General features: G+C 40.3%; 2 protein-coding genes across 2 annotated transcripts in view; both read left to right on the top strand.

The window, feature by feature from the left end:
• Positions 1–816: 816 nt before the first annotated feature.
• On the top strand, positions 817–10,123 carry dusp27 (dual specificity phosphatase 27). The gene is made up of 5 exons (XM_053314741.1): positions 817–941; positions 1,934–2,055; positions 4,023–4,254; positions 5,382–5,599; positions 6,826–10,123. Exons 1-5 carry the CDS (start codon positions 817–819, stop codon positions 9,660–9,662), a joined length of 3,534 nt encoding a protein of 1,177 aa, XP_053170716.1. The 3' UTR covers positions 9,663–10,123.
• A 10,083-nt stretch (positions 10,124–20,206) lies between these two features.
• Positions 20,207–23,273, top strand: part of LOC128354610 (zinc finger protein 513) — a 13,971-nt gene continuing 10,904 nt past the window's right edge. The window contains exon 1 of the mRNA XM_053314832.1: positions 20,207–20,344. Within this exon, the coding sequence (XP_053170807.1) occupies positions 20,305–20,344 (40 nt within the window). The 5' untranslated portion in view covers positions 20,207–20,304. The remainder of the gene's footprint in view (positions 20,345–23,273) is intronic.

Raw genomic sequence — 23,273 nt, 5'->3', positions numbered from 1 at the left:
TCCTTCTTTTCCTTCCTTCCTTCCTTCCTTCCTTCCTTTATTCCTTCCGTCTGTCATTCCTGTCTACTCTTCCTTCTTTTCCTTCCTTTCTTCCTTCTATCTTTCCTGCCTACCTGCCTGCCTTCCTTCCTTCCTTCCTTCCTTCCTTCCTTCCGTCTTTCATTCCTGTCTACTCTTCCTTCTCCTCCTTCTTTTCCTTCCTTTCTTCCTTCCATCTTTCCTGCCTACCTGCCTTCCTTCCTTCCTTCTTTCCGTCTTTCATTCCCATCTACTCTTCCTTCTCCTCCTTCTCCTCCTTCTTTTCCTTCCTTCCTTCCTTCCTGCCTTCCTGCCTTCTCTCCTTCCTTCCGTCTTTCATTCCTGTCTACTCTTCCTTCTCCTCCTTCTTTTCCTTCCTTCCTTCCTTCTATCTGTCCTTCCTCCCTTTCTTCCTTCCTTCCTTCCTTCCTTCCTTCCTTCCTTCCTTCCGTCTTTCATTCCTGTCTACTCTTCCTTCTCCTCCTTCTTTTCCTTCCTTTCTTCCTTGACTCTAGGACAACACGAGGGTTAAAGGATCATTTCACCTGTTGGCATCAAGATGGTGGTCAGATTTACTTATTTTAAAATTAGGAAACCAGAAAGCGTTGCTAGTTTTATGTCTTTTATTTAAAGTTGATGTTTGACTGCTTGTTATTTAGTTTTTTAAGACTTTATAGTACTTGTTTTCCTCCTGAATATGTAGAAACCTGAAACATAAATATGAATCATCTCTCTCCCTGTGTGTGCTGGATAGAGGGATCCACCTTTGCTTTACAGGAGGCAAGGATCTTGGTTGCCATGGCGTCGACCAATGAGAACGGGGAGCGCGGGGATCAGACGGTTCCCAATGGAGACGAGGAGGAGAAGGAGGAGGAGAGCGTCCAAGACATCCAGTCTCATTATCTACGCTGTCCATCTCCGAGGTAGAAGACGAGCTTCAAAACACGACACAGCTGTTCAGTTAACAGGAAACAAACATGTGAGGCACGTTTAGAGCAGATTTAAAGCTTCTCTAGATCCCACATTTCATCCAATCGTCAATAAATCTGATACAAGCCTCGTTTTCCTGACTTTCCTTCAGCTGGTTTCCACATTCAGCTTCAACTTGTACATTTTCAGCTGTGAAGAAAAGAAAAACTGGATTTTACAGCTTGAGAAGCATCAACGCTGTTTCTTACATTTGAAAAAAAACATTTTTAAAGCTTATATAGATTATATTTGATTTTATTTGTTTATTTCACTATCTTTGTTTTTACTTTACTTTTATTTTACTATTCTTTGTTTGATTTGATTATAGAGCTGAATTATTTGACATGTAGCCTAGGTTTTCATACATAAAACACTTTGTAATATTATTATTATCAGTAGTAGTAGTAGTAATTAGCACTAGGCTACTAGTAGTAGTAGCATTAGTAGTATTAGTTGCAGTAGCATTAGCACTTGTAGTATTAGTTGTAGTAGTATTAGCACTAGTAGTAGTAGCACTATTAGTAGTAGTTGTACTACTAGTAGTATTAGCACTAGTAGCAGTAGTATTAGCACTAGTAGCAGTAGTAGTAATTAGCACTAGGCTACTAGTAGTAGTAGCAGTAGTAGTAGTAGTACAGTAATTGTAGTAGTAGTAGTACAGTAGTAGTAGTAGTAGTAGTAGTAGTAGTAATAGTAGTATTAGTAGTAGTAATAGTAGTATTAGTAGTAGTAATAGTATTGAAGGTAAATAATGGGGGTGTAAACAAAAAAAAAAAGAACTCTTGAGATTCATAAAAACAACCAAAAAACAAACATGTAGAGTAAATGATTCTAATCAGGATGAATGAAAGGAAACTGAGGTCATTCCCAGCAACAATGTATTTGCTCTCTCTCTCTCTCTCTCTCTCTCTCTCTCTCTCTCTCTCTCTCTCTTTGTGTTTTCCAGTTTCTCGATGGCGTCAGAGTCCAGGTTCTCCATGATCTCCGGCTCGGAGGACGCTGCGAGCATCTTCATGGAGCCCATCCACCTCTCATCGGCCATCGCCGCCAAGAAGATCATCAGCGAGGGTGAGACGAGGAGACGAGGAGACGCTGCAGCTTGTGTCTGAAAGTGTTTAAAACGTTTGATTTATTCCAGCTGTAGCACAGAAACAGAGAGAGACGATGAGATGGCATTTCAGAGTCCAATTATTCATTATTTTAAGTCCATAAAATACCAAAAAAAAAAATGAAAAATGTCCACCAGATGCTACGAGAAGAGAAAAAGTATGTCATCAGGCTGCTTATTTGATTAATTGCTTAGTTGATGGCAGCCAGTGTGAGTCTGTGTATAAATTAGATTTGATTTTATTGCTCCTGTGGCAAAATTTAGTTTTAAGGCCTAATTTTAGCGTCTTTGGTTTACTTGAGTTCAAATCAAACAACAAGTGTATTGATGATCTCACACTGTTGAACAAAATGAGCCAGTATAAAGTAAATAAGGAGGTTTTAACTGGAAATATATTCCATGATGGCAAAGATATTCTAGTAGAGCCCCAAGAATATGAATACAAAGCTGGAAATGTGCAGAATATGTAAACCACACCTTTAAATATTTCATGAGACTCAGGCGATTATCTTTGGCGCTCCTTCACTACTCATCCAAATGCAGCATTTGGAGTAATGAGCTCTGAGTTCATTGAATGCTCCTCAATTACTGCGAATCCACATTTCATTCCCTCCAGTTCATTATCAGACGGAGAGATGGGAGACGCCAATCATTGGAGGAGCAGAGTCGCGCTGATTGAGGAAATTAGCTGATAGGACACATTGCAGAGCGCCTCCTCTATCACATTTCTCTTCTGACATTACATTTGGCAGCTTAATGGATGATACATGTTTTATCTACGAGGGTGAATCCAGCTGTGGTGTTTCAATATGCATGCCTACCAGACTTATCATCATATGCTGTCTGTCCTTTGGTGACAGTGAAAGTATGTGACATGAAGAGGCTTTATTCCCATCGGGAGCTGGAAGTGTATTCTGCAACATGAGAAGATGGTCCCTTCTGTCCTCATGGAGCGCTCATTATCAATGCAGGCATGCCATGTTGAGACTAGTTTCCAAAGAAATAGAAGCACATGTGGAAGGCAAAGAAGGGTCACCATGTAGCTCTCAGGGAACTAAGAGGAATTTTAAAATGATTGTGCCACAAAAAATATCAAGTAAAGGCTTCTTACTGGCTTCTACCACATCACACAGTCCTCTGTAACCTTAATCAACTGCAGTGTCTCCACATGACCATGAAAAAGTTCAATTATGATAAAGCTGCAAAGATCTGAGATTCAAAATGTGTCACTGAACATTTGGCAGATGGGTCAATGATGTGATGCAATCCAGTGTCCAATTGGTGTAACCAGTATTTTTTCAATAAAATCTGATTATATGCAGGAAAATAAATGTACAAACTAACATTTGAAGCAATGTAGGACCATTTTTACATCATTTGTCAATAAATATTCAGTTTTTAGGATACGTCCTGCTCAATATTGACAAAATGCTTTAATATTTAAATGTAGAAATACTCAGAATGAAGTCATTATTAGCATAAGTCCACTTAAATACACTGTAGGTGGATAAAATATTTAATATGTATCATCATTTGTGGTTACACCATTTGACATTTTCAGGAGCATTCAGTCTTACTTTTGGTTAAAAAATGGTGCAAATGTCATTTAAATGATATAAAACCAACAAAAATACTAAATGTACATTTTAACAAACCTGATGCTGCTTTTAAAACTATTTAACATATTTTTGAATTGCTCATCTTGCCAACCCTTAATTATCTCTGAGTCATATATGAAACTATGAAACTTTTTGGGACTTCACAGATATGTTTGTACCCCCTTCTGATGAGTCTATAAGTTCATAAGCATGAATAAATGGCTTTAGTAAAGAGTTCTTCGCCTTCACAAGTTGCCAGAATTGTTCTCAAAGCATCAGATTAATCTCTTATTGAGAGTGTACTCATGTGTTTCCTGTTTCCTCCTCAGAGCTGCCGAACCGTCCCATGCGAGCCGAGTCCATCCCGGAGTCCATGCTGGAGACCGCCGAGCAGCTGATGGTGGAAGACCTGTACAACCGCGTCAAGGACATGATCGACGACCGCAGTCCTTACAACACCCCCTGTGTGCTGGACATCCAGAGGGCCATGGTGCAGGACCGCCTGGAGGCCCCCGTTAACCCCGTGGACGAGGTGTGGCCCAGCATCTTCATAGCTGAGAAGTGAGTGTCTCGGAGGATCACCATATATATACAGGAAAAAGCTTCTACAAGGACAGTTTGATTAGAAAAACACTGATAATACACTGTTAATGTGTATTTTTATTCACTACCAGGATGCAAATATTAGTAGTCAGGTTGTTGAGATGAACAGCTGGTGGCAGGAAGAGAAAAACCAATGTAGAGAACATGAACAGAAATGTGGTATTTCTCCTTTTGTCATGGATTAATTGGAGGAACTCTACAGTCTTCTCATTTTTACGATATTCAGACATATATTTCTTTTAATTTTCAGTGTTTCCACTCAGATTTTCTCATGCACAAACTGAAAATGTGAATAAAAACCAGCTAAATGTGCGTGGTGTACCCAGTTATGTTACGTGCAAATTAACATCATAGAGGATTATTTATGTTTGTTCCCTTTTCCTGGAATTACTAACAAAATTTGGGGAATCAGTGAGATCCAATTAAACATTTTTCTAACAAAATTAACAAATCTAATTTAAAGTTTTCTTAAGTTTCTTTAAAAGTGACTTTGTGCTTTACCAACAAGTGGAACTAAAAACTAAATAGATCATCTCGAGGGGCTCTCTCAACTCAAGGCCGATTTACTCGCTTCTTCCCAACTCTCAAACGAGTCACAAGTCGTCACTAATTCATAGATCTTCAAACTTTTTGGACGTCTTATCCTGATTGGCGTCAAAGCTGTGCCGGACAAGCAAAACCAATCTCAACTCAAGGCCCACTTACTAGCTTGTTCTCAACTTTCAAACACATCTCATGGTCTTCAGCGCTGGTTGGAGTTTCAGATCTTTAAACTTTCTCAATTTCTGAGATCTTGAAGCACTAAACAGTTTCAACTCAAGATCCACTTACAAGCTTTTTCTAAAGCTCTCAGTGGAATTGCACGGTCTTCATTAGTGCTTGGAATTCTCTCACTTGTAAAAATGGAAAGTTTGAACATCCACAGCTCAAAGATCACATGTTAGGGTTGAAAGCTGCTCAACAAGCTACACAGATAGATGTTAAGGTCAAAATTGAACTTGCTCACTCAAATTTGGACGTCTAATTTCATGCACAATATGACTGTTCTTCTTCTTCTTCTTCTTCTTCTTCTTCTTCTTCTTCAGATCTGTTGCAGTCAATAAAGCTCGTCTGAAGCGAATGGGCATCACCCACATCCTTAACACCGCCCACGGCACGGGGGTCTACACGGGGGAGACTTTCTACGCAGGCATGAACATCCAGTACATGGGCATCGAGGTGGACGACTTCCCCGATGCCGACATCTCGGTGCACTTCAGGCCCACTGCTGAATTCTTGGACGAGGCTCTGCTGACACACAAAGGTGAGATGTAGTTTATCTCTATTGTTTTTATTCTCTTTTTTGCTTGATGATTATAAGTCTTATTATAATTGGTTTGTGCGTGTGAATTCTGCTACCAAATATGTGTTCTGCGGATCACATTAAGTTTCATTTTCTTTTTGGAACAAAACACAATACACTTATTTTACTTGATGTAGCTAAAAACAATTTTCTTTCATCTGTATGTCCCTGGGTGGGGTTACTAGCGATGCCGTGAAAGATAAAGCAGAACAGCTGACCTTTAACTGTCAACTTACAAAAACATCCCTAGTTTCTGAGAAAATGGGTTATGGATCACACAGAGTTCCTGGAAGAAAAGCAAGTTACGTTCATAGTGTTGACTGTCTCCATTCATCACGACTGCAGCTGATTCACAAACTGTTGCCTGATGACGTCTGCAGCAACAATTGTAGTTCTCATCGCCTTGTGTAATGAAATCCTTTAACAATAACACTTTCACTGCTGGTGCAAATGTGATTTTAATTTGTTTCATTATCAGAAAATTATTTGAGTATAATTCACCAATTAAATTAACTTTGCTGATGCTTCATTTACTCTCTACCTGTGGAATATTTCACTCTGAGATCATGGCCGATAACACTCTAAATTTTGTCTTTTGCTAATTTGACCATGACCTTTGACTTTGATAGAACTATTTTCATGTTTAAATAAATAATATCTGTTCATTTCCAATAACTGGGCACCTATAATTATGTTTCTTTTTCATTATAAAAGCAGGAAATCAAATCACACACAACTACAAAAACTTCTTTCATGCACGGATACTGATGCAGGAATCCAGGCTTCTAACACTACAGAAATACAATTAATATTCCTTTAATTGTCAACAAACGTCAAACAGTTTTAAAATATATTGTTAAATGAAATGAAAGCCACTGTTCACTACCTGCTCAGCACCAAACAGGCAAACAGGCACAGATAGCTGTAGACTAGCTGGTGAACACAGTGGAGCATTTAGCAGCTATAAAGAGCTCAAAGTAGAGTGAATATTGGACTTACATTCAGCAGGTGGACAGAAGCACGACTTCAAATTAATGATAATGTTGATCAGTGACTGCTGGATGTGGAAAAAAGTTCAACATATAAACTTTAAAGTACATCAATTAACATAACCAAGATATAAAACTCTTATTCTTGGCCTCAGAAATCCAGTATGAGACGATAATTGCTTTCTTGTGTGATTACAGGGAAGGTTCTTGTGGTTTCCATGATGGGCGTCAGTCGCTCCGCTGTCCTGGTGGCGTCCTACCTGATGATCTTCCAGCACATGTCCATCATGGAGGCCCTGACCTCCATGAGGAAAAAACGTCCCATCAACCCCAACGAGGGCTTCCTGAAGCAGCTGCGAGAGTTGAACGAGAACCTGATGGAGGAACGCGACGACGACGATGACACACTCAGCCAGTGTTCTGTCATCGACGCTCGCACACGTGCTCGCATCTTTGGCGAAGGCGGGGACGACTATGATGATGACGATGATGATGATACAGATAAAGAGGATGAGCAGAGCATGATCGAGGTGAAAGCCCAGTCCATCATGATGGAAGAAGAGGAGGATGGAGCCAGCGTGATGAGCAGCGTCGCCTCCTCTGCAGCTGCTGCGGCGCTCAGGAGTGGATTGATCGGAGCTCAGAACGGGCTGGACAACCAGGCGTCGACTGGTGTTCAAGAGGACGTCGTTCTTCCAGGGCAGGAGGGCGGGCAAGACGGGGATGATGACGACGGTGTGGGCAGCATGATCCGTGAGTGGCAGCGGAGAAATGAAGTATATCAGAGTGATGAGTGGTGGGAGGCACAGCTGAATTGTGAAGGGGAGGATGGGGAATCTCTCACTGGGGGCAAACCAAGGCCTCCGGGAGGATATGGAGATGCTGACGTTGAGAGCGTCACCAGCGAGGATGTACGAGCTGTGAAGGAGCGGGTGAAGCGTCGCAACAGACGCCCTCCCTCCGATGCGATGTCCACCTCCAGCTGCACAAGTTACTCCGATCTTTGGAAGCAGCGGCTGAAGGAGATCGAGGAACAAGCAGCCGCTCGCTACCGCAAGAAAGAGGACGATGAAGGCAGCGAGAGCACAGCCACAGATGGAGGGGAAGGAGGAAATAAGAAGGTTAATGATGAGGTGGAGAGCATCCTCTCTGACACCAGCTCCATGTACAACTATTGCCAGAGGAACAAGGAGAAGATGACACCTTTGGAGCGCTGGCGCGTCAAGAGGATCCAGTTTGGCTGGAACAAGAAAGATCGGGAGGACGGAGAGAAAAGTTCAGTCGGCGACGGTAACGGAGAGGAAGAGGCCAAGACACCATCCCTGCAAGAGGTCAACCTGACGGCCTATCAGTCATGGAAGCTGAGGCAGCAGAAGCGTTACGGGGAGGAGGACAAAGATGAGATTTTGGAGATGAGTCGGGGTGAAGACTCTGCGGCGGTGAGACGGAGACAGAGGCGCGAGGAGATTCTGGAGCGAGCGAAGAAGAATTTAGAAGAGAGTCAGTCCATGTGCGGCTGGGAGAACGAGAGCTGCGTCAGCGGAGGTACGATACCGCTCTCCGCCTTCTGGGCTGGAGCCGGAGTCACGGGATCACCAAGCGTTGCCAACGACGACAACATGTCGATGCTCAGCGGCAGGTCTTCTGTCATATCTTCAGTTTCTCAACCTCGCAGCATGAGATCTGCACAATCTGCTGCCCCGGTTAATCCACTGACACCAGTTCCTCCTATCGTCCCAGTTCCTACGATGCAAGGCCCTGGAGGTGAGCCAATGGTCAATCTGTCCAGCATCCAAAACTGGATCGCTAATGTCGTCTCTGAAACCATCAAACAGAAGCAGACCGAGATGAGCCTGCCTCCTCCATCACGTGCAGGATCGGAGTTCAGCTTCGGTCCTGCAGCGAGTGTGATTTCTGGCCGAGGCGCAGACGATGACAAAGCCTCAATGTTAAGTGGTGCTTCCTACTCCAGCGCTCTGTCACAGGGTCGTGGCAGGGCGGCGTCGGTGCTCTCAGGTGGAGGATCCAGCAGCGTCTCAGGCCTCACTGGAAGAGGCTCAGCACTGGGCTCCACACTGGGCTCCACACTGGGCTCCACACTGGGCTCCACACTGGGCACCAAGAAAAACAAAATCACCACCACCAGCGTTCCTCTTTACAGCCTCTTCCAGGACCAAGTAAATCTGGGCAAACTGGATGCCATAGACAAGGAGATAAAGTCAGAGATGAGGGGCAAGATGGCAACCTATGAAAAGAAGAAGATCTTAGAGGACAACAGGCGTAGCACTCTCTACAAGAAGAAGAAACCGAAGGAGGATGAAGACGAGGAGGAGGAGGAGAGCAAGAGGAAAGAGGAGGAGTTTCTTGAGGAAGCGAAGAAAAAGGAGAAACCTGTGAGGAGTTTCGGCCTCTCTGGGTGTTTGAATCTCAACCCAGCGCTGGAGAAAAATAAGAACACTAGCATTGATGACTGGCTGAAAAGTGTCAGACCTCCACCGAGAAAATCTGCCTCTGGATCTGAAGCAATCCCAGAAGAGGATCCGTACGATGACCTCGACGCCTCCGCTTCTGAATTCGACTACTCCAGCCGCAGAGCCTCCTACGCTGCCAATGAAGAAGACGAGGAGGCGTACGGCGTTACCTCCAGATACAGGTCAAGATTACGTGAGAATCTATCAAGTGAAGACACGTCCTGTAACGGGTTCACGCAATCCCAAAGCTACAGCCGAGCGGGGAGATCGTACGGCGCTTACGCAGAGAGCGACGAGGGGACGGAAAGCTACAACGACTTCTCCACCAAGAGAAAATTCACCCATCATACACGATATGAAAGCAGCGACACAGAAGGGCAGAGGAGCAGGAGGGAGGACGCCGATGATGAGGATGAGGAGGAGGACATCTCTGCCTTCATCGCCCAAACAAGGCAGAGGGCCAGAGCGAAGGCCGCCGCCGAGGCCGAGGCCAAAGGCGACGAGGTGCTCAGCGCCTGGAGGGTGCAGCAGGAAACGAAGTCACAGAGTAGAAGTGAATCTTAAATGGAGATCAATAAGAAGGAATAATTATGCTTTTTAAACTAGAAACTCTTTGAAATTTGAGGAGTTTGTTTCTCAAAATGATTCAGAATTAATTCCTCGTGTGATACTCCTAAAATCAAGCAGGAATATAAAGTGCTGAGAGGTTGATTAAAGACTTTCATTATGCACTATTAATCACAAAACACTGTATTAACTGTACTGTCACTTGTGCTGTGTTTGAAGATGGGCAGAAAAAAGCACCTCTGCCTTCGTGTTGTGCATTAAAATTTAAAAAAGGATTCACATTTATCACTTGTATATTAATAACTGTAACAACGGGCGTATTTATGAGCAGTTTAACCCTAAATTAACTTTGTAGTTGCACAACTGTTGAATGTAAAACTACTTGTAGAACACATTTAGTGCATATTTTCATAAAAGATTAATTATTTTATTGTTGCAATAAATGTTCTAGTAACTTATAATTTGTGGCTCAACCCTCTTGTTTTTTTAATTATTATTTGTAACAGCTGGAGGTTTAATAAGAGAGAGTCTGCTGTTAATTTGGGTAATTTTAGAGAATTTTAGGACACAGTTCCTATTTTCTTCTTGTATAATTAACCCAAGAGAGCATTTCTAGGAAAGAGGCCTAATTCTGCTAATTGGTTTTGGTTGGCTAATTGTGAAAGACTTCTGATTGTGAGTATATTTAGATGTTGCTGTTTACTTTTAAGGAACAACTGTAAGCTACTGAGATCAGATCTAAGTGTTATACCACCATCTAGTGGACATACGAGGGTAGTGCATTTAATATATTTTTAGATCTGAGGATATTTTCATGAAAATAAAATACATTTTATGAGTCTCTGATATTTACTGATCTCTCCAATAGCTGAGGAATAATGACTGACGCCTTTATGATTTAAAAGATTATTAAAATTACAAATAAATAATTGAAAAAAAGGGAAACTAAGTGCAGTATGAGATACACGAGTTAGGAAAAATAAGCTGCAAATTGGTGTAAAAGAAGAATTATGAAGCTTATGTTTTCATTTTGCAAACTTTAATCCTTCAAAGATCACTTCTATTTATTTAAATGCAGCTAGTGTGTGTGTGTAAGAGTGTGTAACTCTGTCTGGGAAACGGTGACATAATGCCAGCACATGTGAGACTTGAACACCTATTACAGCTTATTGTGAAGCTTTACATACCACAGTTGGATAAACCACTCAGGGGGGCCGGTGGTTGATCGTCATGCAGTCATACTCTCAACAATCACTTTATTAGGAACGCCTGTAATGTAACACAATCCAACAATCTGATATAAATTCTACTTTTAAGACATTTTATATGTTTTCAAACCTTTTGATATTGTCAGAAAAGTTATAATTCTACTTCATGTTTCATATTGAGGACGTAGTGGGTGGTGTTGGAGTATTTTTAGGCTTGTTTTAATTAAATTTGACTATTTTTTCAGTTTAGTTTTCTCCCTGGAAAAAGCTTTGAAACATAATTTAGACTTTAATGCACGTAATTGAGTTTTAACTGAATAATTAGATATGAAAAATGTTCTTTTTGGTGCCTGATTAAATGTTTCTTGGTCTCATGGCTTCAATATTTCACAATCCCCCAGTCGTGGTATTTGCTGGTGGTAAATACACACAACTCAATCGTCAGTTTATGGTATTAAAATATCATAGAAATTATTTTGTAAATATGTTAATTTAACTATTTCTAATCTTTCATCGTCACAATCTTAATACCCAACTATTTTGACAATCAATTAATCATTTATGAGTCATTGTTTAAGGAGGAAAATCTCCATATAATCTGGTTCCAGCTTCTTAAATTTGAGTTATTTAGTTTGTGGACAAAATAACGATTAATGAAGATAATGAGTTGCAGCCCTGTAGTTGCTGAAGCACAAAGTAAAGCCTCCAAAATAAGCTTCTAACAAAAACTGAGTGTTAAAACCTTGATAAAGACAATAAGAGATGATGTATTCCACTGTATAATTTTATCCAAATGTATTTTCTGTATTTATTTGACTTGCTTGCAGACTTTACATGATCTCAGCATGTTTTAAAAAAGGCTTTAAATGACTCTTGTTGAAGTAGAAATGAGTAAGAGAAATCACACCTGAGAGATTAAAGTATTACAAACACAAAGTTGTACAGCATGAGGCTTAAAACGTGGCCTTCGGGTCACCAGACTGTGGATTGTGGAGTGACGTGTGTGTGTGTCTGTGTGTGTGTGTGTGTGTGTGTGTGTGTGTGTTGGAAAGTGGGGGGTTGTTCTGTTCAATCCCTTCTGAGTGATTTGAGTGCAGGTTTTCTTTTTCCTCTCCGTGTGACACATTTCGACAAAGCGAGCAGCGAAGGAGCAGTTCGCCTTCATCTCGTCACATGATGGCCAGCTGGTGGACGGCCGCAGACATGCTGGACAGTCTGGACCTGGAGGAGAACTCCATCGTGTCTCGGGTTATTCAGGCAGTCGGACTTTTTGGAGATATTCTGTCACTGGAGGACACGATGGCGCCGATTCTGTCTGAAAGCAAAGGAGAGGACGAGTTTGCGCAAAGTCCTGATGACACTGAAGGAGCTACGTTGGAGGAGAAGATGGGAAAAAGTGTTCAAGAAGCAGAGGATGAAGCAAAAGGGAAGGTGGAAGAGATGGAAAAGGAAGCAGAGGATCAGCAAGTTCAAGAGTGGGAAGATAAAAATGAGAGTAAAGGTGGAAAGCGAGAGGAGGAGGATTTGCAAAGAGGGGAAGAAGAGGAGGAAGAAGAGAGGACAATAGTAAAACAGAAAGAAGAAGAGGTGCATGAAGTAGAAATCCTGGAGAATAATAAAGAGATAGAAGAAAGAAAAGAAAAGCAGGAGGTTGAAGTGGATCAAGAAAGTGAGGTAGAAGAAGAAAAGGAAGCAAAGGAGGTAGCAGAAAGCATTCGAGAAGCAGATGATGAAGAAAAAGTGACGACGGAGGAGGTGGGAGGTGAAACAGAGGATCAACGAGCTCAAGAATGGAAAGGAGGTGAAGAAGAGGAGGAGAAAGACGATGGAAATGTTGAAACGGAGGAAGAGAGGACAATACATACGGAGGAGGAGAAAGATGAAAGGCTCAAACACCACAAGGTGGAGACAAAGATTGAAAAACAGAAAGAAGAAGAGGTGACGGTGAATGAAAAGGAGAGAGAGGTGGGTCAAGAAAATGAAGTGGAGGAGGAGAAGGAGGAGGTGAAAATAAGAGAGGAGGAAGAGAAGGAGGTAGAAGAAAGTGTTCAAGAAGCAGATGACGAAGAAAAAGTGGAGGAGGAGGTTGGAAGAGAAACAGAGAATCAACACGCTCAAGAATGGGAAGATGAGAACGAGAGTAAAGGTGGAAAACGAGAGGAGGAGGATTCGCAAGGAGGCGAAGAAGAGGGGGAGAAAGAAACAGAGGAAGAGAGGACGATAAACACGGAGGAGGAGGAGGAGGAGGAGGAGGACAAAGAGATGAAGATTGAAAAACAGAAAGAAGAAGAAGTGCACGAAGTGGAGATGATGGAGAATAAAAAGGAGAGAGAAGAAAGAAAAGAAGAGCAGGAGGTCGAAGTGGGTCAAGAAAAAGAGGTAGAAGAAGAGAAGGAAGAAAAGGAGCTAGAAGAAAGTGTCCGAGAAGCAGACGATGAAGAAAAAGTGACGACGGAGGAGGCGGGAAGAGAAACAGAGGATCAACAAAGTCAAGAATGGAAAGATGAAAAGGAGAGAAAAGGTGGAAAACAAGAGGAGGAGGAAGAAAAGCAAGTAGAGGAAGAAGAAAGGATCAACAAAGATGATGAGGAGGAGGTAAAGACTGATAAACAGGAAGAAGAGAAAGAAAAGGAGGTAGAGGGCGAGAAAGGAGAAGAGAAAGAGGGAGGAAAAGAAAAGCAGGAAACGGAGGAGGTGGATGAAGAACAGAAGGGAGGAGAAGTGAGGGAAGAGGCGAAAATAGAGGATGAAGAAAAGACTAGAAAGGAAGAGGAAATGAGCGAGGAGGAAGAAAAGGAGGAAGATAAGAACGAGGGCAAAGGTGAAGAGGAGAAAAAGATTGAAAAACAGGAAGAAGAAGAGGTGAAAAAAGAGGAAAAGGAAGAGGAGAAAGGAGAAAGAGGAGGAGAGGTAGAGAAAGAAGAAGAGGTGAATGATGTAGAAAAAGAGGAAGAAGATAAAAGAAAAAGAGGAGGAGAGGTAGAAGGAGAAGAGGAGAAAGGAAAAAGTGGAGGAGAGGTAGAGGAAGAAGAAGAGGAGGAGAGAGGAAAAAGTGGAGGAGCGGTAGAGAAAGAAAAAGAGGAAGAGAAAGGAAAAAGTGGAGGAGAGGAAGTGGAAGAAAAAGAGGAAGAGAAAGGAAAAAGTGGAGGAGCGGTAGAGAAAGAAGAACAGGTGAATGATGTAGAAAAAGAGGAAGAAGATAAAAGAAAAAGAGGAGGAGAGGTAGAGGAAGAAAAGGAGAAAGAGAAAGGAAAACGTGGAGGAGAGGAAGTGGAAGAAAGAGAGGAAGAGAAAAGAAAAAGAGGAGGAGAGGTAGAAGAAGAAGAGACAGGAAAAAGAGGAGGAGAGGTAGAAGGAGAAGGAGAAGAGGAGAAAGGAAAAAGTGAAGGAGAGGTAGAAATGATGGAGAGTGGAAAGGAGGCAGAAGGAAGAAAAGAAGAGCAAGAGGATGACGAAGAGAAGAAGGGAGAGACGAGAAAGGAGAAAAAGGTGGATGAAGAGAAAGAATCGAAAGAGGATGGAGTGAGAAAACAAGAAGAAGAAGAAGACAAAGATGTGGAGTGTGAGGAAGAAGATGATGAAAAGAAAGAGTGTAAGGAAGCAGAGGATGAAAAGGTAGAAAAAAACAAAGTGGAAGAAAAGATGAAAGGATGTGAAGATGAAAAAGAAGAAGAGAAATCTGTCCATAAAGACTCTGAACTGTGTGAAACAGTGAGAGGAGGAGAAGCTGCCAAAACTCTCCTTTATCTCACATCACTGAGCCTCAATGAGAGCCAGCGGGCCTCTGGGACACACACACACACTCTGACACACACACACACACACACTCCGACACACACACACACACACACTCCGCCTGTTCGCACTCGTCTGGATCGGATGGAGCTGACGGCAGAAGAAGAAAGAGAAGAAAAAGAAGAAAGAGAAGAAAGAGAAGCACCTGAACTAGACGCAGGTGAGTTCATATTCTGACTCATAATTAATCTTTACACTAATTGATGCTCTTCTATTTCTTACTGTGTACTTGCTGCTGTAATAATACACATTTCCCCAGTGTGGGACTAATAAAGGAATATTTTATCGTAATGTATCGTAATGTATTGTAATGTAACATATTTTAACGTATCTTAATGTATCGTAATGTATTGTAATGTATTGTAATGTAACATATTTTAACGTATTTTAACGTATCGTAATGTATTGCATCGTAACGTATCGTAATGTATCGTAACGTATCGTATCTTAACGTAATGTATCGTAATGTATTGTAATGTAACATATTTTAACGTATCTTAACGTATCGTAATGTATTGCATCGTAACGTATCGTAATGTATCGTAACGTATCGTATCTTAACGTAATGTATTGTAATGTATTGTAATGTAACATATTTTAACGTATCTTAACATATCGTAATGTATTGCATTGTAACGTATCGTAACGTATCGTATCGTATCTTAACATTATGTATCGTAATGTATCGTATTGTAACGTATCTTAACGTATCGTAACGTATCTTAACGTATCTTAACGTATCGTATCTTAACGTATCGGAACGTATCTTAACGTAACGTATCGTAACGTATCTTAACGTATCGGAACGTATCTTAACGTATCGTAACGTATCTTAACGTAACGTATCGTAACGTATCGTATCGTATCTTAACGTATCGGAACATATCTTAACATATCGTAACGTATCGTAACGTATCTTAACGTAACGTATCGTAACGTATCGTATCGTATCTTAACGTATCGGAACATATCTTAACATATCGTAACGTATCGTAACGTATCTTGACGTAACATATCGTAAAGTATCGTATCTTAACGTATCGTAATGTATCTTAACGTAACGTATCTTAACGTAACGTATCGTATCTTAACGTATCGGAACGTATCGTAACGTATCTTGACGTAACGTATCGTAAAGTATCGTATTTTAACGTATCGTAATGTATCTTAACGTAACGTATCTTAACGTAATGTATCGTAACGTATCGTAACACATCTTAACGCATCGTATCTTAACTTATCGTAATGTATTGTAACTTATTGTAACGTATAAATAGTAAAGTAGTAAAATTATAAATTGTAGGCCTGATTATTGCAGGACTGATGACATCATAGTTAAAAGCTCTGAGATACATCTAAAAGTGAGTCCAGTTAATTATATTTAATTAATGCATGATTAAAAAAAAACCAATTAGATATATATATTGATTGATTTTCATATTTAATCTGTAAAAAACTAAAATGTGCTGCTGTAGAGTTTTTGCAGTGCAGAGAGGAAGATGTTACGTAACTGCAGCACAATAACTCACAGAGGAGAGATTCATTCATTCATTAACGTCTCATTAAAATTCCACATCGATGACACATTTCCCAAAAGTGAACGTCTGATGATGAAAGAGAGAAAAAAAAGAAAGAAAAAGAAGCTCCACACACGGAAATCAGCTTCTGTGTTTTAACCCTCCTGTTGTGCTCAGGTCAAGGAAGGAAGGAAGGAAGGAAGGAAGGAAGGAATAAAATGAGGAAGGAATGAAGGAAGAGGGGAAAGAGGAAGTAAGGAAGTGGGGAAAGAAGGAAATGAGGAAGGAACGAAGGAAGAGAGGAAAGGAGGAAAGAAGGAAGGAAGGAAGGGAGGAAAAGAGGGTGGAACGAAGAAAGGGAGGGAAGGAGGAAAGAAGGAAGGAAGGAAGGGAGGAAAAGAGGGAGGATGGAAGGAAGGAAGGAAGGAAATGAGGGAGGAACGAAGGAAGAGAGGAAAGGAGGAAAGAAGGAAGGAAGGAAAAGAGGGAGGAAGGAAGGAAGGAAAGAAGGTAGGAAAGAGGAAGGAAGTGAGAAAAAAGGAAATGAGGAAGGAAGGAAGTAACGAAGGAAGGAAGGAAGGAGGAATAGAGGAAGGAAGTAAGGAGAGGAAAGAAGGAATGAGGAAGGAAGGAAGGAAGGAAGGAAGGAAGGAAGGAAGGAAGGAACAGTCAAAAGAGATAGGGTCAATTTGACCCGGAAGCACAACAGGAGGGTTAATCAAACAGGAAGTCACAGCTGATGTTGTTTCCTTCCTCAGGTTGCAGTTTGGAGGAAAAAGAAACGTTAATGGACGACGAACAAGGAGGCAAAGATGTCACTCCGACCCCATCCAAGGAGGAGGAAGAGGAAGAGGAAGAGCAGGAGGAGGAGGAGGAGGAGCTTAAAGAAACCCCCGTGGTGGAGGAGAAGGAGGGAGAGAAGAAGAAGAGCGGCGGCAAACTGAAGTACAAAACTGTGTCGTACAGGAAGATCCGGAAAGGAAACACCCGGCAGAGGATCGATGAGTTTGAGGCCATGATGAACTCGTGATTTAAAGGATGCTGATTGGTCGGCAGTCGCCATGGTGACCCCCCCCCCTCCCCCCGCCCTCCCGAGAAACTGAAAGATCACAAATGATGTCACTTTTAATGAAAAATATGATTAAAATAACAGCTGAGGGTCCACTTCCTGGAAAACTACCAAAATAAAATTACCATCATATTAATAATCATGATTAACCTTCCTGTCTGTTTTGACTGATCCTTCCTTCCTCCCTTCCTTCCTTCCTTCCTTCCTTCCTTCCTTCCTTCCTTCCTTCCTTCCTTTCCTTCCTTCCTTCCTTCTTTCCTTCCTTCCTTCCTTTCCTCCCTTCCTTCCTTCTTTCCTTCCTTCCTTCCTTTCCTCCCTTCCTTCCCTCCTTCCTTCCTCCTACCTTTCTTCTTTTGCTTCCTTCCTTCCTTCCTTCTTCCCTTCTTTCCTCCTTCCCTCCTGCCTTCCTTCCTTCGTTCCTTCCTCCCTTCCGTCCCTCCTTCCTTCCTCCTACCTTTCCCTCCCTTCCTTCCTTTCCATCCTTTCCTCCCTTCCTTCCTTCTTTCCTTCCTTTCCATCCTTTCCTTCCTTCTTCCCTTCCTTCCTTAACTCGAGGAGGGTTAATCTTTGCAGAGAAAACATAAAAAGTCAGAAAACTCAACATCCAGTGATGAAGGACATGAGATGTGGCTGAAAGCTCTTGAAGTTTGCAGTAAGTGGACTCTTGAGGTTTTATTTCTAAGGTTTCAGACATTGACGGATAAAAGTCTTATTTGTTGCCCCCCCCGGTACAATTTGAAACTGAATATATTTTATTTGCATTGAATGAGACGATAAGAAGCAAAGTGTATGGAAGGTGAATAATGACTGACAGTAATATAATGATATTAATAAATAGAGTTAACACAAGTATTCAAAATGTTATAACTTCATATTCAGTGTTTTCTGATTGATTAACTGTTTTCTGTTTATGTAGATTTTCACATTTCACACGATCTGACTATAAATGTATTATCACTGTATTATTTAATTTAATAATATTAAAAGAGTTTACAATGCTTACGTTTTGCTTTGTGCATTTGTGCAAATTTACAGAGTAGATGTTGTAGAATTACGTCTGCAGAGGAAAATCAGCAAATAGTTATAATAACAAACGTTAACGTGTTAATCACGATTAGATTAATGCAATCCATAACGCGTTTTTTTTAAAATCGCATTTTAATGTTGCAAGCCTTTTTGTCCCTTCTACTCCCCCGTAGACGGCTCCTCTAGCTGTAGCGCTATGCTTTGAAGTGGCCTCCTGCAGTAAACCTACCGCGCTGATGGAAAGTAAGAGAGCTACTGGACTTTTGAACGGCTTGTTTAACTTTAAAACACTTCCAGACGCTTCAGTTGACAAGTCAAAAGTAAAATGCAACCTGTGTCAAACGGAGTTTAACTACCACCGGAGTACGTGGAGTTTGAGTTAGCACCTCCACGCTAAACACCCAGGTGCAGCCAAGCCAGCCTCAGCTCCACCAAAGGACCATTTTGGAGTGTGGGAGTCGCAGCAGAGCCGTGATTGATTCCCAGTTAAGACACTCTGGTAAGAAATGCTTTACATTATGGGCTTAAAACTGCCTTCAAATGGAAAATAACAGGATTTTAAACATGCAATTCAAAACGCGATTAATCGTGATTAACTATGGAAATTCTGCGATTAATCGCGATTAAAAAATTAATTGTTTGACAGCCCTAAAAACAATATTATTAAAAAAATCTTTTAGCTTTTTTTTAAAACTGTGAACTGAATTTAATGTGGAGATATAATTCTTTATATACTATAGATAGATAAATAAGTGATAAATTGAGATACAGAGTGTATCACACAAAATAATAAACTGATAAATATGTATATTTAAGTGATAAATCAATAAATGTAATAGAAATATAAAAAATTGCACAGTATGTATGTTTTAGATTTGCAACTCCACTGAAGATTTAATCATTATTATCAGATAGTTGATATTAATTTATGAAAAATGTATTATTTAGCTTTATTTTTTGTTTAACTGTGAGCTTAACTTATTTATTACATATTTTTATAAATAGATAAATAAGTGTTTCATGCAAAATTAATAATTTGATGGATAAGTGGATATAAAGAATCTTTTGTTTTTTAGCACATAAAACTTTTATTTTGTTAAATTAAGTGTATTTAAACATGAGTAATACATTGTTAAATATTAAATATTTATTATAAAAAATATATAAATTGCCCAGTATGTAAGTTTTGGATTCACACTCTTTATTTTAGCACATAAGACTTCATTATTTTCATATAGTTGTTGACACTATTATTAAGAAAATGCTTTTATTTTGTTAAATTAAGTGTATTTAAACATTATAAAAAATATATAAACTGCCCAGTATGTAAGTCACACTCTTTATTTAGCACATAAGACTTAATTATTTTCATATAGTTGTTGATACTACTTTTTTTTCCCTCTTAACTTTTATTTTGTTAAATTTCCAATCGAGGACACTACAATTCCCACAATCCCCAGCTCCTGTCAGTGACGTCACCCGGACCCGGCGTAGCTCGGAGCAGCCGTGAGTGTGTGTGTATGTGTGTATGTGTGTGTGTATGTGTGTGTTTTTGTGTGTACTAGGCAACAAAAGAGACATTTTCTTGGATTAGTTTTGAAGCGGAGCAACATTACAGGTACGCGAAGATAACAAACTGGATTTTATTTGATGTTTTAAAGCTTAATTTTGAGCGTTTTTAAAGTGAGATAGCAAAAGATGGCTCCGTCTATTTACTGCGAAACAATAACAAAGCCTGAGAGACATAGACTGAGCCCTCACACGTGCTTTTAATCACATTTAATCATTATTACTATTACCAACTCTGCAGCTTTATTACACTACAGCTGCTTTTTTAACCAAGTGTGTTTAAAAAAACCCGTTTCAGGAGGTAGCCGGGTGTCAGGGAGGAAGAGGAAGAGGAAGGAGGAGGAGGAGGAGGAGGAGGAGGAGGAGGAGGAAGATGATGATGATGATGATGATGATGATGGTGACATGCAGTTGAGCCCACACTGTGAGTGAGGATCCAGGACAGAGAGGTGAAGATGCCGAGGAGGAAGCAGTCCAACCCGCAGCCCGTCAAATGTGAGTTCATCTGCTTTAAGGAGATTTACCAAAGTACAAATACTTTATTCTAGTACTGTTAGAGGTACTTATACTTTACTGTTGAGGTACTTGTACTTTACTGTAGTACTGTTAGAGGTACTTATACTTTACTGTAGTACTGTTAGAGGTACTTATACTTTACTGTTGTACTGTTAGAGGTACTTGTACTTTACTGTAGTACTGTTAGAGGTACTTGTACTTTACTGTAGTACTGTTAGAGGTACTTATACTTTACTGTAGTACTGATAGAGGTACTTATACTTTACTGTAGTACTGTTAGAGGTACAATACTTTACTCTAGTACTTATACTTTACTCTAGTACTGAGAGAGGTACTTATACTTTACTGTTGAGGTACTTGTACTTTACTGTAGTACTGTTAGAGGTACTTATACTTTACTGTAGTACTGTTAGAGGTACTTATACTTTACTGTTGAGGTATTTGTGCTTTACTGTAGTACTGTTAGAGGTACTTGTACTTTACTCTAGTACTGTTAGAGGTACTTATACTTTACTGTTGAGGTATTTGTACTTTACTGTAGTACTGTTAGAGGTACTTATACTTTACTCTAGTACTTATACTTTACTGTAGAAGTACTTATACTTTACTCTAGTACTCTGTTGAGGTACTTGTACTTTACTGTAGTACTGTTAGCAGTACTTGTACTCTACTCTAGTACTTATACTTTACTGTAGAGGTACTTATACTTTACTCTAGTACTTATATTCTACTGTAGAGGTACTTGTACTTTACTCTAGTACGTATACTTTACTGCAGAGGTACTTGTACTTTACTGTAGTACTGTTAGAGGTACTTGTACTTTACTTAACTGTAGTACACTGTTGAGGTACTTGTACTTTACTCTAGTACACTGTTGAGGTACTTGTACTTTACTGTAGTACTGTTAGAAGTACTTGTACTTTACGTAACTGTAGTACACTGTTGAGGTACTTGTACTTTACTGTAGTACTGTTAGAGGTACTTATACTTTACTCTAGTACTTATACTTAACTGTAGAGGTACTTGTACTTTATTCTAGTACACTGTTGAGGTACTGCAGTACTTTTACTGTAATACTGCATACTACATCACTCATAATACTGCAGTACTTTTACTGTAATACTGCATACTACATCACTATAATACTGCAGTACTTTTACTGTAATACTGCATACTACATCACTATAATACTGCAGTACTTTTACTGTAATACTGCATACTACATCACTCATAATACTGCAGTACTTTTACTGTAATACTACATACTACATCACTATAATACTGCAGTACTTTTACTGTAATACTGCATACTACATCACTATAATACTGCAGTACTTTTACTGTAATACTACATACTACATCACTATAATACTGCAGTACTTTTACTGTAATACTGCATACTACATCACTCATAATACTGCAGTACTTTTACTGTAATACTGCATACTACATCACTATAATACTGCAGTACTTTTACTGTAATACTGCATACTACATCACTATAATACTGCAGTACTTTTACTGTAATACTGCATACTACATCACTATAATACTGCAGTACTTTTACTGTAATACTGCATACTACATCACTATAATACTGCAGTACTTTTACTGTAATACTGCATACTACACCACTATAATACTGCAGTACTTTTACTGTAATACTGCATACTACATCACTCATAATACTGCAGTACTTTTACTGTAATACTGCATACTACATCACTATAATACTGCAGTACTTTTACTGTAATACTGCATACTACATCACTCATAATACTGCAGTACTTTTACTGTAATACTGCATACTACATCACTATAATACTGCAGTACTTTTACTGTAATACTGCATACTACATCACTCATAATACTGCAGTACTTTTACTGTAATACTGCATACTACATCACTATAATACTGCAGTACTTTTACTGTAATACTGCATACTACATCACTATAATACTACATCAGTACTTTTCTCTCTCTGTGAGGAACAAGCTAATCTCAGTTGGACCATCCTCTTCCTCCTCTCTGCTTCCTGTCTCCACTTCCTGTCCGCAGGCCTCCTACCTGACCTTCCTGTGCTCCCTCCTCTCCTTCCCGTCGTTCCTTCCTTTCTTTCTTTCACCTCTTCCTGCTTCACTTCTTTACTCGTTCCTCTCTTCACTGCTGTCTCTCATGTTTATATTTAACGAGCTGAAATAAGAGAATTTTTGTATTTCTTCTTTTTATTCTTCGTCTCCTCCTCTTCCTCTTCTCCTTTTTCTTCTTTCTTCTCCTTTTTTGGTTGTTCTTCTTCTATTTCTCCTCTTCCTCCTCCTCACTTCTTTCTTCTCCCCCTAGCCTACTCTTCTTGTTTTTCTCCTCCTCCTCTTTCTTTTTCTTCTTTGTCTCTTTCTCCTCCTCCTCCTCTCCCTCCTCTTTTTTCTTTTTCTCCTCCTCCTCCTCCTATTTCTTTTTCTCCTCCTCCTCCCCCTCTTTCTTTTTCTTCTTTGTCTCTTTCTCCTTCTTCTCCTCCTCCTCTCCCTCCTCTTCTTTCTTTTTCTCCTCCTCCTCCTCCTATTTCTTTTTCTCCTCCTCCTCTTTCTTTTTCTTCTTTGTCTCTTTCTCCTCCTCCTCTTCCTCCTCTTCTTTCTTCCTCCCCTCCTCCTCGTCTCTCTTCCTCCCCTCCTCCTCCTCTTTCTTTTTCTTCTTCGTCTCTTTGTCCTCCTCCTCCTCATTCTTCCTCCCCTCCTCCTTTTCTTTCTCCTCCTCCTCCTCATCCTTCCTCTCCTCTCCTCCTCTTCTTTCCTCTCCTCCTCCTCTTTCTTCCTCCCCTCATCTGTTTTCTTGCTTTAATCTTTAAACTCTGCCTGAAAACTGCATTTTTAGTCAAGGATATAAAACCAGGATGTGTTTGGAAAAAGAAAG

The sequence above is a fragment of the Scomber japonicus genome, chromosome 24 (genome assembly GCF_027409825.1).
Source record: "Scomber japonicus isolate fScoJap1 chromosome 24, fScoJap1.pri, whole genome shotgun sequence".
In the NCBI taxonomy this organism is placed as follows: Eukaryota; Metazoa; Chordata; class Actinopteri; order Scombriformes; family Scombridae; genus Scomber; species Scomber japonicus.
This window is presented reverse-complemented; position numbering and strand designations above follow the sequence as displayed.

Bases quoted from the DNA above. Each gene is read 5' to 3' on its own strand.
- dusp27 (XM_053314741.1), top strand. From the start codon at position 817: ATGGCGTCGACCAATGAGAACGGGGAGCGCGGGGATCAGACGGTTCCC. The intron at 942-1,933 runs GTAGAAGACGAG...TGTGTTTTCCAG, and splicing joins CTACGCTGTCCATCTCCGAG to TTTCTCGATGGCGTCAGAGT. The intron at 5,600-6,825 runs GTGAGATGTAGT...GTGTGATTACAG, and splicing joins GGCTCTGCTGACACACAAAG to GGAAGGTTCTTGTGGTTTCC.